The sequence below is a fragment of the Halyomorpha halys genome, unplaced genomic scaffold (genome assembly GCF_000696795.3).
Source record: "Halyomorpha halys isolate HHAL.00 unplaced genomic scaffold, Hhal_1.1 Scaffold169.1, whole genome shotgun sequence".
In the NCBI taxonomy this organism is placed as follows: domain Eukaryota; kingdom Metazoa; phylum Arthropoda; class Insecta; order Hemiptera; family Pentatomidae; genus Halyomorpha; species Halyomorpha halys.
This window is the reverse complement of record NW_027104700.1, coordinates 1523710-1539182: the sequence shown is the minus strand read 5'-3', so window position 1 is coordinate 1539182 and position 15473 is coordinate 1523710. Positions and strand designations below refer to the sequence as shown.

Below are 15473 nucleotides of genomic sequence, written 5' to 3'. Positions count from 1 at the left end.
AAGGCTACCATGGAGGGTTAAAAGTTTAGAACACTCGGCTAACGTGAGTGTATATATCAATATTGTTATCTATATATTTTCAATAGAGGAGGTCAGAAAAAAAGGGTTAAAAGTTGGTTAAGTAGTAGAGAATGAATCGATTATTGGGAACGTAAGAAAAATTAGTTTTTTTTATACAGAATTGGGCTCATCTAATGATCAATCGAAATGAGTGAAGTTGTTGAAGAATATTACCTAAATTTTAATTATTACTATTATATATACACACCATTCTAAGTGATTCCTAACAGTTGTAAAATAATTCTGGAAGTAAAAAATAAAGTTGGAATATATAAACTTCAATTCAACAATGCACCTACTGCTTAAAAAATCTGTAGCTTTATAACAAGGACCATATTCTGCAGGAAGGAACCAAGCCACATAGTAACTGAAGTAAAATAAACGAATTTAAAGTTCGAATGATCCACGAAATATACTTCCATGCACTGAGCTTAAAACTATATATGTACTCATTATTTTAGTCAATAACATATTAGAGCACTTCTATTTTAAGCAAAGAAAAATCTGATCATTTCTTAAAACTGAAATATTATTCAGTTTTGTGCCCTTGAGCCCAATCCGTAATCTCATTGGTAACAAAGACTGCAAAAGGGAAATTTGTCCAGGCAATCCGTACTTTTACGTTTTGGAGACGGTCTGCTAGGAAGCTGAATAAGCATTGTGTTGGGGCGAGGGGCGTTTCGTAATTGAAAAAACTCCTCCCCAGAGAAACAATTGTTCGCTGGTTCCGGTGATAGAAAATAAAAAAAAAACCGAGGACCTGAAATGAATCATAAAAACACAAAAATAATAAATAAAAGTGTGTGTAGTAAAAAAAAAAAAATTTTTTATATATGTATAAAACAAAAAAAAAAAACAATTTTCTTTACTCAAGAAATAATAAGTTAATCAGATACAAATAAAAAAAAAAATGAAGTTCGGTGAAAGAATGGGAGAAAAAAGTCACTCACAGTAGGGGGTCGTTATGCGAATAAACTTCCAAGTATAATATCTCTCATCAGAGATGGCTACTTTCGATGAGCCGCTGAGGGTCAAGTCGGTGTTAATAAGAGAATCTTGAGTCGAGGGTGAGAACGAGACGTTCCAAACTTTGCGAGTACTGACTGCAGACTCTAGACGGCCGACTCTAGCCTCTATACTCTAGGCAGCGGACTGTAGACTCCCTTATCAGTCACCGTATACAGGCCGTAATCCCATTGCAGCCTGCAATGTTGTTGAATGTGACGAACCGCAGCGATGTATTTGTATTATACACGCACCATAACAACTTCCTTAACTGTTCGTGATTTATTCTAATTTAATTTTAATTACAAAAAATAAAGACTGAATGGTTATTAACAAAAGGAAATTAACAAAAAATTAAAAAAAAACAGTTGGGAGTATAATTAAATTAAAGAAAAGAAAAATACATTTTTGGGCTTTAACACATTGCAACATTTTTTTTTTTTGTAATCATTCCCAGTTGTTATTTTTTCGCCAAAAAAGATGAAGACTGACCTGAACAAGGTGGAACCTGCAGACCTGCCACCACCGAACTTCCCCATGTGTTTGTTGATAGTTCCCAAGAGACCCCCTGTCTCCGTCTGGTTGGGAACTGGCTGCTCTTCGTCCGGTGTGACCGCCAGCTTGACCGCGACCGCCGTCGTAGGGGTCATGGTCGAGCTGATCAGCTGCTCCCACTGCGTCGTCATCCTACAACAAAATAACGCTTACCATTATTAAATGTATCATCTTATTATAAGAGGGAAATGGGGGGTTCAGAAGCGGATTGTACTCGTGGATAGGAGTACATGGTCTTTGATAATACTAAAAAGAATCAATACGAAAAGGATGTATATTAAGATCCGTAAAATCCGTTATAAATCAAAATTATATTCTTTTCGAAATAACAGAATCAAATTATTAAATATCAATCAGTCATCTAAATGTTCCAAATGTTGCCGATTTAGCCAGAACCAGATACCAATCCAACCAAACCTACTTATTTTTAACCTGGCTTCTTCTTCATTACCTGATAATCCTACTAGGTGTCTTAAAAGAAGATGGCCTCTAGATTTTCTTCTCTAGAAATATAATTGAAGTTCTTTTATTAATGTGTAGATTTTTCATATGTGTTTATTAGATCATTATGTAACTAACATTTAATTTGTTCTATATATTTTTAATACAGTTGTAAATATCAATAAATAAATTTAAAAAAAAAATCATTTGAAATGGTTTAGGAAAAAAAATAGTTATTTTATAACAGATCTATCCTATAAATATATATATATTCTAAACATTTTTGCAACGTTTCGGTCATTTCAATTTGCCATTTTCTTACTCAATAACAGTTAGTAGATGGGGTATATGTGTACATAGGTATCGCTAAATTCCTCGCATGGAACCTCGGGTAAACAATGCACATTGGACCATTGAAGCTTTTTAATACAATTAACGGTAAGTTTTAAAACTGGTCCCTATTATACTCACGAAGATAAACTAGAGACTACTCTATTTTAAAAACATGATAAATTTAAAATAAAATTTCTTTATAATTTCTTTTTCACACCAACTAAGACATTTCAAATAAATATAATTCAAAACTTATTGTGTTCTTGATATTCGTTGAAAAATAATAAAAATTTACCTCAAAATCGTAAATTACCACTCACAATATATTATATGTTTTAGACATTAAGGAACTAATTTAGTTCCATCGCTGTAGTAGTATCTAGTATCAATGGACCACTATTTATTTATATATCCTATTTATATTCACCTATTTATATCCGAGTTAATATCTAGTAGTCCTAGAGGTAATGGAACAAATCACATGATCATCTGACCTTGATTGGCTTCAATCGCACTTGATAGGATACTATTTACGAAAAGCAAATTCTGAGGTAATTACGCTGATTCGACTGGTTGTGCTGATGAAAGATGCTGTTAACTTGGAAATAAAAATCACAATAAAATCATTTAACTCAGACTGGACATGGTTTTCCGTTTCTAATATAGAAAAATGGATACAAGATACTAAATTATATCTTTTTTTTAAGTACTTATACATGTTCAATGCATTGGTATTTTTCTCCTCCCGTTCGTTTTCTCTATTCAAATATGATTTCCTTTGTACTAAAGAGGAACCAACGATGAAAACCTTGAAGTGAAATCAATGGACATTATTTGCAATTCTCTCCACCGTAATTTGATGTAAGGTTTCAACTCCCTATAAGTTGGACAATAAATAAAGTTCTTGGCAGTTCGTAGAGGATACCGAGTTCATGCTTAACTGCAAATATTTATTTTTTTTTAAGTGATAATATGTTACCAAAACTCTCAGTATATATAAGGGTGCAAAATATTTCGCATGCACGTGAAAATTCAATATTTTTAGGGTTACTTTAAAAATATATAAAACTGAAAAAAACTCATGAATGAAATGGTCACTAGGCTATTTCCAAAATTTCAATAATTTCAGAAATAAATTTTATAAATGTATCCTACTTCTACAAACAATCACGTATTGAAAACAGCAATTTAGAACTATAATTGTGCGTTATAAAAAGTGAAAAAATGACGAAACGGAATTTTTCATAATCCTTAAAACAGAAATCTCAAGAATATTGCTGAATATTCTATATAGGGTTATTGAACCCTATACTGTGGGTTCAACAGAGGACTTACACAAACTCACATTATCTAGTTTTGCCCTATTCCTTATTTTATTCGGCCTTAAGTATTAAAATGAAAAGTTCTTTTGGATTATTTTAAATAAATCCGTTAGGCATAATATCAGTTTCTAAAAAAATTCATAATGTTCAAATCAGGATGTCGTTTAAAAGAATGAAAATTTTATTATGTATTATGGATATATTTTATCATAGTAAAATTATTGTTTGGTATAAATATTAGATATAAACTTGAATAAAATGATATTATGTTTATATTGTTCATTATTGAAATCTTATGCTAGCCTAGAATGACGATACAAAACTACGTCGAATGATGTAGGAATTTCAATACCCCAGAATAGATGCAAAAAAATATTTTTTTGTAATCTAAAATTCTATATAACAATGATTTCATGAATTTTGATTTGACTTTTTATGAGAAATATTTCTTTAAAAACTGTTAAACTTCTTACTCATGTACCACTATCCTATTCCAGTATTTTATGGGAATATTAAATACACATAAAAATCCTATAAACAAATTATTTTTTAAAACTTAGACTAAACAGTCAAAATTGCTCGATATACTCTAGTTAGTACAAGAATTAAAACTCAAGTTACCGTCAGAATTTAGCAAAATGAACCACTTGCAATAATAAATAAATAAATAAATAAAAACATACCAATAAAACAATATATATAAATAATTTAATACATAATGTAGGGTAGCTAGATGAGTTAGAACTAATAGAAAGAAATTCCAAACTGATCTTTTAGGAACATTGAAAAGAAACCTACAACAGAAAGGTTGTTTAAGATGGATGGAGTATGTAGAGAAGAAACTTCGATATTTAGGCGGAGAGGGATGACATAGCAAAGAATAAGTTTGTTCAAGTTTTAAACAAGACCTAAGTCCTTCAAGAACTTCACCAGTCGCTGTTAACATAATAATTACAAATTACTTATACTCGGTGCATGCTTAGACATTTGGGGCTCTCAGGAAATTTCAACATGAGTGCCTTCTCTCACTTTACCTCCATAAACAAAAAAAAAATCAGGAGGAAAAATGAGATACATTTGTAGGACGCATTTTTATTTAAAGTTGAGAATATTTTTATCACACCTCTAAAATTAAACTTTGGTAACAGTATCAACAGATATACCAAATCAATATGTTTTTCGAGATTTTATATTACCTAAATCTTTTTATTATTTCAGTAAAATCTAATTTACTAGTTACATTTGTTGTATATGATAATAGTTTCCAAACGAAAGATATTAAAAAAAAATTACCATTTTCGATTTATTAAATAATATCTTAAGCAGTAGTAGGTAATACACCTATAAAATTAAATTTAATTTTTTATTGAAAATGTCTCAATCCATTTTCTTCATTAACTGAATAAAATTAATCTCGTAAACGTAATAATAAGCCCAGAATTACGTTCAATTTTGACATGTTAACTGTAATCTTAGAATCAACTTTAAAGACATTCATAGTGTTTACGAAGAATTCTTTTTTTTTTTTACTATATGAAATGAAAAATGATCATTAGTTATTTTTTAATAATTTCTCAATATAATACAGTAGAAAATTATTTTTCAAATTATTATAAGACGTCACGATAAAATCGCAAAAGAAGGCATCGCAAATATATCGATTAATCATTGTTATCAGTGACCTGACAATTCAATATAATATCCACGAAAATTTGTTAATATAAATTTAACGTTAATATTATAATTAATTAGTATAACTGAAGTTAGCTACGAAAACTAAATATGTTTGGAACAAATTATGTAGTGAACTAATCAATCAGTCAAGAGCATCAAATATAGAGCCAATACCTCCTGCATCACAACAAAGCGTTTCATAATCAACCAACTTTAGTTGAATGTAAAAGAGAGCGAAAATAAGGGAAAAATACTTATGTATTTTATATTCATAGTTGGAATCACTTACATAATAATAAATAGAAAGTAAACTTTCTGCTAATTACAATAATGATTTAAGTTTCCCTTAAAAGGGAGATAAGACATATAGGTGACTGTTGAACAAACGTTAACGGAGAATCCGAACCCGTATAAAATATAACTACTGATCTTATGGCAGGGAGAGAAAGCTAAAATTTATCGAATATGGATAGAGAGCAGTAAATTTGTTATAGAACTGTAAATATCCCGCAAACGGAATAAAGATTTTTTTTCATATTAAGAGCTGAAAGAGGAAATCTAATTAAACACAAAACTTGGCAGGGCAGTAGTACATAAGAATAAAATATTGACTGGTTTCTATTAAAATATTTAGCTCAACCATCATTAAAAGTAATTAGAATAAACTTCGCATTTTTCCTTCTAGGGTGGTATTTTTTTTTTTTTTTTTTTGGAAGCATGGCGTGATCGGAGTCTTGGAGTGGAAGAACCGGCTGCTGGCAAACTTGAAAGACATCTGGCTTCTTTTGGCAAGGTGGCAAAAAAAAAATTATAGCTCTGTTTTTATCCAACTATTCTATTTTAAATTTCAAACATAACAAATTATTTGTATTTAATTCAAAATACAAAATTAGTTATTTGTTTTTATCTAGGCAGTTCTCAATTAAACCCCCTTAAAAAAAAAAAAAAAAAAAAAAAAAAAAATCATCTTTCTCAATAGCTTTATCATTTAGTACATATGCTATGTAAATAAAAATCTAGTAAAAGTATTGATTTAAATCTATCACTCCATGCAATGTTATATCGATATTCATTCCTCCATATGTGTTAACAATTTATACTGTGTTTAATAAATTTTACTACAAAATAAATACCTTCATTCTCTTATTCTCACATTTATGTACTAGTCAGCAAATGAAAAACTTCCAATACACAACAAGAAAGCTAAAACTGTCAAATATACCTCTAACGTGGCAAGTATATACAAATAAGACACTGTAAATGTGTTAATAGATAAAAAATAATGTGATAAATAAACATATATTTATTAGTGAATTATGGTATAATTTATTACTATTACTCATTGCCCAAGTTGTAGTAGATTGTAATATTTATAAATAAATAAATATCTCATTCCATAATCTATAAATTATTAGTGAAAGAAAATTAGCAATCATCATATTTAAAAACTAAGAAAATAAATAAAAACTAGAATGATATATTTTGCATTATGATTAATTAAGTAATAAATTTCTTTAACTGTTTATATGAAACCTAATCTTCTATCGTTTATGATATTTTACACGCAGACATATAAATAGACAGAGAGACCATTTTGCGAGGCTTTCCGTCTAATGTGACTCTAATTGTCTAAAACTCGGAATTGAAATTTTTTAAGATATCAATACCTCACCTCTCCTTACTACATATTATATATATATATATGTAATGATAGTAAATACGTATACGAAAATGAAAAAGGTATAGAAAGTATAAAGCTTTTTTTTAAAAAAAATGTTAGACACAGAATCAGTAAAAACAAATATTAGAAAAGGGAAATAATGAATTTAATCACTACTTTTGTAAGTTATTGTGCAGTAAATTAATTATAAACCCATTACAGTGCTACTAATGGGTAGTTACTCTGCATGCCTGTATTACTAAATTATAAAATCATAATGAATTTACTACATGTATTATTGTGAACAGTTGTAAATCTCAATAAAGATATCAAAAAGTTACAAACACATTCATCGGAAACTTGATAAGATTTATTTTGGTTGGAAAAGACCATTTTACTATTTTACATACCATTGTTTTGCACTAAGTAAACGTAAACTAAGTAAACGTAAATCAACAATAAATATCTAAATCAAAAATCGATTTAACAGCATCGTTTTCTTATTTATACCTTAATTTTTTATTTATATCTCTCTTAAGCTCCATCATTTTACCTGTTGAAATTATTTCAAATTCCTTCTTTACCTCTCTCTAAAAAAAATATTACAAGTTAATGCGCATTACTTTATTAATTTTTTAAACTAATTTATATATATTTTTTTTCGAATTAAAGTAGTAAATTATGAACGACATATTTATCTTTGTAAAAATTTGTTTTATTTATCATACGTATCTTTTTATCTCAGACAAAGGGGCAAAAATAAAAGTTTTCTGTAATATTTTATGTTTCTAATTTCCATGTCATGAGGATGTTAAACACAGATTAGGCATTTGGAACCTCCCTGTTTTAGCAAAATATATATAGGAAGACATTTTAATAGAACACTGTAATTTAATTAACGTCGAGCATAGTCGGTACTTCCATGAGCGACTGCCCGAAATGGGTGATCATTTATACCGGAATGATTACCCACTTATCCTGGGATTGTGAGGCCCGTCAGCCTATTGGAGGCTACTCAGACCAGGTGTAGAATAAATACGAAAAATAAATTAACCTGTTTCAATTTTTTCCAAACAACCTGAACGTCCTGCTTTTTTTTTTTGGGGGGGGAGTTTGAAGTTCATTTTAATAAAAAAAAAACAAGAATCTATTCATGTACAAAAATAAATTCCCTAAATTCGTGTACTCCATGGTCCTGAGAAGGAAAGTAGCTCAACCTACTACTGTAGGACTAGAAAATTTAGGCCTCGCTACAAAAATTTGAGGCTGAAAATTCTTGATCACCATCACAAAAAAAAACATTAAAGAGCAATTTTCGGAAGTTCATCAAAACTGTTATAATATTTATGGTCCGCATTTGACGCATTAATTATCTCGTGACTGTTTCAAAAATTAGAAAATATTCGAATGTGGTTTTCAGGTTGTCAGACTAACCAAAAAAGGTTTGCTTTTTTTTTATATACTCCCGAATGATCGTTTAAATTACTTGAAAGTTTAAATTAAAATCAAAAATTTCCAGGAATTCCACAAAATTTCCATCGGGTTCCCTATTTAATCCCAATTAGACCAGGTCAACAAAAAATGTGTGGAATATACTCTTGTTTAATTTAGTATAAGCAGATGATTGAAAAATACACGATTTTTTTGGTTTAGTGCAAAACTGAAAAAAAAATTAATATTGTTTTAATTTCTGGGGAAAAAACTGAGATCATTAACTTCAAACTCTAGTTCAATTTAAAATCATAAAAATTAAAAATATCAAAACTTTCCTGGTAAAAAACTCAAATGCCTAAACAATATTGCCTATGCTAGAGAAATTAAGTCCCACAATAAATCTTTTTCATTTTAATTTATCCAAAAAAAGTCAAAAAGATTCAGAAAAGCTTTAAGTGACAATTGATAATTTGCTAGTATTTACAGTGAATCTTGAGAATTAGAGAACGAAACAATTTGAGCTTTTACATTACTTATAGCATTGTTAAGTTTGTTACCATTGCATATTAAAAAAAAAAAAAACTATTATTATATGATTGAGAAAGATTCCACGTTCGATTGTTCTCCCTGGCTTTAACAAGCTTTCTTTCATCCGTTGATTTCCTTCAAGGCATGCCTTATCTGTTTCATGGGGTAACGGATTTATTTATATGATGCATCAAGTTTGATAAATTGCTTCCGCTTGGCTTCAAGTCAACTAGTCCAGCAACGACAGACTGTTGATAACGCGCTCAATTTCTGCTAATAGATAGTTATCATTTTACTAGTTATTTCTCTATAAACCAATTAAGAATGATTGAAGATTACGAATGGAAAAAAGTTGCAGAATGCCCACGAATTGAATAACATCATAATAAAATGAGTAGTAACTAATGGTTTTTATAACATATTAAATGATCATTTTTGCAGAAAATACTATGACTATTATATTTTTTCTACATGTAGTCCTTTGGTTAACTTTTCCGTATATTCTGCATTATTCGATTTTGCTCCATACCAAAAAATTGCTTCTTTAAAATATTCTGATTCATTCGGCTTTTAAGAAACTCAATTCTTCTAAAAAATAGGGATATTTTTAATAAACATCAGAATAATGGTAAGTTCAGGCTTGTTGCAAGACAAAATCTTCAAGTTAGGGATGGGATATATGGTAGATATCAATATTTTGTCTCTGATATTCGATCCTTCGATATTGATATTTTGTAACTGATAACACCGGAATATCGATATTTTCTAAAAAATTAAATAAATTTCTTCCCAAATTTAAAAAAAAATCTCATACGAATATGTACTAAATAAGTTAGCAAAAAAAATCACACACCTCAGAACTTCATATTTGTTAATTATTTCTCGCAGTTTAAAATTTTTTAATAAATTCCAATAACATCGAGAAATATCCAGGAAATAATTAAATCCCAATATCGATGTAGTATATATAAAGATTACTACATTTTAAGTAATATCACCATTTTTTAATGGTATACGATATTCATTATTGATTGTCAAATGTTGATATCGAAATAAAATTAAAATATTTTACTTTAAAATTTTTATTAAATATCAAAGTTTTCACTAATGAAATATCGATATTTTGTTTTATTATCGCTGCAAAACGCAATGTTTGATATCGATATCAAAAAGAAATGTTAGAATGTTTTTACTTTGAGAAAGTGAATTTTTGTTATTTCTTTACTTTACGGTTATTATGATTTTTTTATTTCTTTTGATTATAATATGAAATAGGGCCTATTATTATTTGCAATATTATTGTTTTATAACCATTTCTTTAATTTGTTAAATTTTCTATATTTAAATATTAAATTTTGAAATATCGATATTTTAGTGCCGTTATAATATAGATATTTATATCGATATTTTGCTTCCGATATCCCATCCCTATTTCAAGTGTCAGTAATTAAAAATAGTCAGTAAAATGCAATCCACTGCATAACAACAAAACCTAATGTGTCGAATCCAATAATTAATTTTTTGTTAAATAGACTTTGATGTTTATAGTTAATCGCAAAAAATATATCGTTTGATTTTTTTTTTAAGAATATTAACTTTACTCTCTGAAATCTTACCCAAAATAATGACTAATGTGGAATTCAGAGTATAAAAAATATATATATTTAAATGGAATAAGATACCAGATAATGATAGTATATGATTTGCTAAGATTTTGTTTAACCATTTGTTATATACCTAACGTTTTTCTGGCTTGCTCGCTGACAGGCAGTGAATTAAAAAGCTTTAGGTCTTCAGTATCAAAATTTTCGCAATTTACACTCACACTCACACGAAACAATTTTATCAGTAGTAAAAGTTGTGTAAGGATATAATAGATCACATCGTTTATTATATTTTAATTAAATGTTTAGAGAGTGTACGCGTGAGAATCTAGTTGGTCTTGAATCGGATTTAATGGATCCGGTCAACTAATTTTGCTTATACATACGCAAATGTATTTTCCTTAATACACCCAGATTTAAAAAAACGGCTTGTCTGTTTATATTTTGAGGAGTAGGTGGGAATTATTGTGTATTATGGTAAATTCTTAACTTTATCACATTCCATCCACTACTTTCACTTTATGGTAAGTAACAATACTTTTCTTGGGACACGTGCTTCAAACAAATTTTATTCTCAACAATAAATAAAAAAATAAAATTTAATCCTAAGTCTCAAATTATAAAAAATTATATGCCAATCATATATTATAGAATGCTACACACATAGAAATGGCAATTTGAAATTTGACAAAAAAATTACAAAATTTTTCTACAATGAAATTCGATAAGGAAAACAATTTTACAGATAAAACATTAGAGCGATAAAAATATTTAAGTGGTTAAAAATTTAAAATCAAAACTATTTTTGAATATGTAAAAACTAACTAACTAATCAAAAACATTTTATCAAGAAGTGAATAGCTATATTTACGAATAAATAACTATTGAAGTAAACAAGTAGTTAAATAAGCTAGCGCATCTATAATAATTACAGATTTTTTTTACTAATAGTTCTCAATGGATAAAGTAATTTTTACCTAAATATATTCGAATCACGAAAGGATCCCTTCAAAAATACTTTCCAACATCCGATGGCTTAAGGAAAAAATTAAAGGAAAGGTATTATAAATTATATATAAAAATATAATATATAAAATTAGATTTAAATATATATATATATATGTATATATATACATATATATTTATATAAATAATTCCAGTTGATGTTTCTGTTTTGGTGAAACAAATAAATCAGTCGGATATCAATTGAAAAATAGTATCGCATATATTTTAACATATAAATTCATCTATAAAAACAAATATGATTGCCCTTTTTTGTAGAATAATCAAATCAACTATGAAAGAAACTTTATAAAGACTCAGAGGAGTTAGGGTTAGATATAATTGAGCTACTAGTAGTAGGACTGAACTATTAAGCCAAAGAAATAGTTTTAATCAATGGCTACTTCATAACAAGATTCTTTAAGCGACATAAGAAGAACAAGGACATGGCTCACAAACAAAGATATTCCTGATGTCCCAGTAAGAAGAACACTGGAACGAAGTAAGTTTTATTTTGTGAAAAAATAGCTTGGTTATTTTAAACCTTATTGTCACTAATAAAATAAATCAATAGCTAGTAAACTTTATTATAATATTTAATTGGCTATTCTAAAAAAAAAATAATTACCAAGATCTGTGTTAATTTATGCCCAGACCCAATTGGTTGCTGTGGTAATTTATACCCTTAAATACCGTTTCCATAGAAATTAAAAAAGGAAAAACAATTTTTGAGGAATAGTATTTGTATTGAAATTATGTGGTTTGTAAGTGAATAATCATTTTAATAAAATTGTTTGTAACTGCTATGATATTAATTTAATACTTATTTTTGTTTTTAAAGATTTAAGAAATGGGCAATTAACCTGCAAAAGAGACAATTTAATAATTTATGGCATCAATGGCTAAGGTATATTCAAAAACATTGAGGAGGTAATATAATAACAATATGAAAATAATTTGTATAGGTTGTCTCCTTGAAAATGACCAAAGGGCCGAAACGTTGTAGGTTATTTAAAATAAAATATGTAGAGAATAAATGGATCATTAAAGTTTGTGTCAATAATAAAATAAACCACTCAAACAATCAATATAATAAATCAGTAATCTAATATAAATTAAAATTATTTCTCCTTATTATAACCTACATTAGTAACAGAAATAGTTAAAAATACCAATGTCGGTAACATGAAACAGGTATTCCAAATATTCTTTTGTTCATTAATTTATTCAGATGTATATTAATTTAAATATTATTTTAATTGTACCTCAAGTGTGACAGAAAAATGCACTCTACCTTGGAATTATAATATTATTTTCTTCAGTTCAATAAAAAAAAAATAAAAAAATGCGTAATCCAAATAATATTCTGCACTATTTTTTTCGTACCCTTCATTCCAACAAATTCATACATCATGCTTATATAATACATGAAATTTATTATATATGCTTTTTCTGATTGCCTTTTGGTAAAAGGCTATGCCATGAAATTAATGTATCGTGAAGGGACAGTTTCGCTGGTATTTCTACACTATAGTATTTTCTTTGTACTATATCAATACATTTTGTTTTGTTATGAGCGAATGGGGAGTGGATTATTTTTTTTTTTTACTTAGGAGTCCGCATTACCCTCACCATAATTCTACAATACTATTTTGACTTCTTTTACTTAAACAAGAATTTTGATTCTTTAATGCATAAAACTGAAAAATGACCTTCAATGTACTATGTACAGTTAGTTTATAAACCACAAGCAGATAATACATTATATTTTTTAAGAGGAGAGCTACATTCAGCTAACAACAAAATGGGCTTTCACATTACAGCCTTATATTGAAAAAATGAATAGAGCATATTTTATCCTAACAAGTTCCATTATTACTGAGTGTCTCTTTTTTAAAAGAAGAAATAGCTTAGATGAGAGAGTAAATATGGATGGATTGAATCAGCTCGGAATCCGATGAATGGGTCCCTTGATGAGGGGCATTAAAAAGAAACGTTAAAATTTAAAAACTGTTAAAAAAAAAAAAAAAAAAAAAAAAAACCTTTGAATTGAAGAAAGCTGGCTAACTCGAAATATGACCATACTTCAGATTATTTATACTTTTTTTCATACATCACTGACTTATTTTCTTTCATAGTAGCACATCAAACTAAACAAAACTTTTTTTTTATTTATTTTTTTTTTTACGCGTTCCGTAGATTGTATAGCCGTAAGTTTGGGATAGTCTGTAGAACGGCTCTAGGAGAATGCGGAACCCAATTCCGCAGTGCTGTCTTTTGAATACGTCCGATAAATAAAATTACTTTTTGTTCTGCCTGATGTGCCATCATTAAATCAAAACAGAGATATCTTAATGTCCTAGTTATAATAAAAAAGATACGGATGAAAAGAAATAAAAAATAGTTAACAACTATTTATTTTCCGAAGTTTCGCCCCACATTGCAGAACATAATCAGGGATAAAAAAAAAGATAAAAAAACAACTAAAAATATGTGAAAAATCTAAGATACAAAGAAGTCAACTACGGCGTAGTTAAAAGTTCTGTCTATAAAACTTGTTTCGGTAAACGAAAGGCTGAATTGGGGGCTCCCATAATGTAGGCACTACCAGCACCCAATGTGCCCAACAATAAAAGCATCACTCTGGCTCCCTCAGTGGGAGAAGAAATAAATTGTGGAAGAGAGAGCCATCTTCTTTTGCCACCAGAAGTTCTTTTTCTTCACTCTTATTCAGTGCAAAAATGAGTGAGGTGAGATAATCTGAGGTGCCTCCCGGAACAGAGGAGTTCACACCTATCAGTATAATTAATAATCATCATCATCATCAACCGCATCAATAAATCCGTAGACCAATAATTCTAAATTCAATAACACATCTAGTCATAAATGTTTTGTTTCGGCCACCTCCTACACCACCTGTAACTTAATAATAATAATGAAGGCTAAACGAACCCGAAGGTTCGATACCGATACCACTAAACGCTCTCTGCATACATCCTTTCCAGTGATGCCCCTCTAAGCCCTATTCTACTAAATCTGTTAACGCAATTCTCCCATCTACGTTTCGGTCTACCCCTCGGACGTTTACCCGTTGGTTCAGTGTTTATTAACATTTTGGGGATTCGCTCGTTACCAAGCCTTATATACCGCAATGTCCTTAAGCCATAAAAGCCTTATATAACTTCAATTATATTTACCAATACCACCTGTAACTTATGTAACAATATAATTACTTTTCTGTTAATATGTTTCCTTTATCACTATTATATACAGTCCACTACAATCCAACCAGCCAATCAGGGAAAGTACACCTGGCCTTTAGTTGAAGGCACACTTCATACATAAGTGAAAAAATTAACCAAAAATAATAAAAATAAGATTATTGCACATCTAATAAATATATATAAAACGAAATAACATTGACTATTAGATTTAAAATGAACAGATGTACTAACACGTAAAAGTAGAAAAGTAAAAATAAGAGAAATAAAAACAAAAATTGTACACACTAAGAGACAAAAACATAGGAAGTGAGTTGAGAATAAATAAATATTTATTTTTATTTCTACATATAATTTTCTATTTTAATGTGTTTTTATGTCTCCTGTTCATTTTAAATCTATTAAATAGTCTATTTTTTTTTACATATACTTATTATAATACATAGTATTATTTATTTTTGTTAATTTTTTATATAATTTTTTCCCTTATATTTACATAATTTTAACCCCACATTGGTTTAATTCTTTGTATCTTATAAGCTTACATTGTCAACATATTTTTAGTTGTTTTGTAATTTTTTTAACTCTGATGATGCCCTGTAAAGTAGGGCGAAATGTCGATAAATAAATATTT

At 28.5% G+C, this 15473-nt stretch overlaps 1 protein-coding gene across 5 annotated transcripts in view; it reads right to left on the bottom strand.

The window, feature by feature from the left end:
- The window catches only part of LOC106678941 (ATP-sensitive inward rectifier potassium channel 12), a 388098-nt gene that overhangs the window by 321007 nt on the left and 51618 nt on the right, over nucleotides 1-15473 (bottom strand). For all 5 annotated transcript variants that reach the window (XR_010845161.1, XR_010845160.1, XM_067053500.1 and 2 more), the window contains exon 2: nucleotides 1558-1752. Coding sequence is in view for 3 of the 5 variants with exons in the window: in XM_067053500.1 (XP_066909601.1) it covers nucleotides 1558-1752 (195 nt within the window). In the remaining 2 variants the exon portion in view is untranslated. The remainder of the gene's footprint in view (nucleotides 1-1557; nucleotides 1753-15473) is intronic.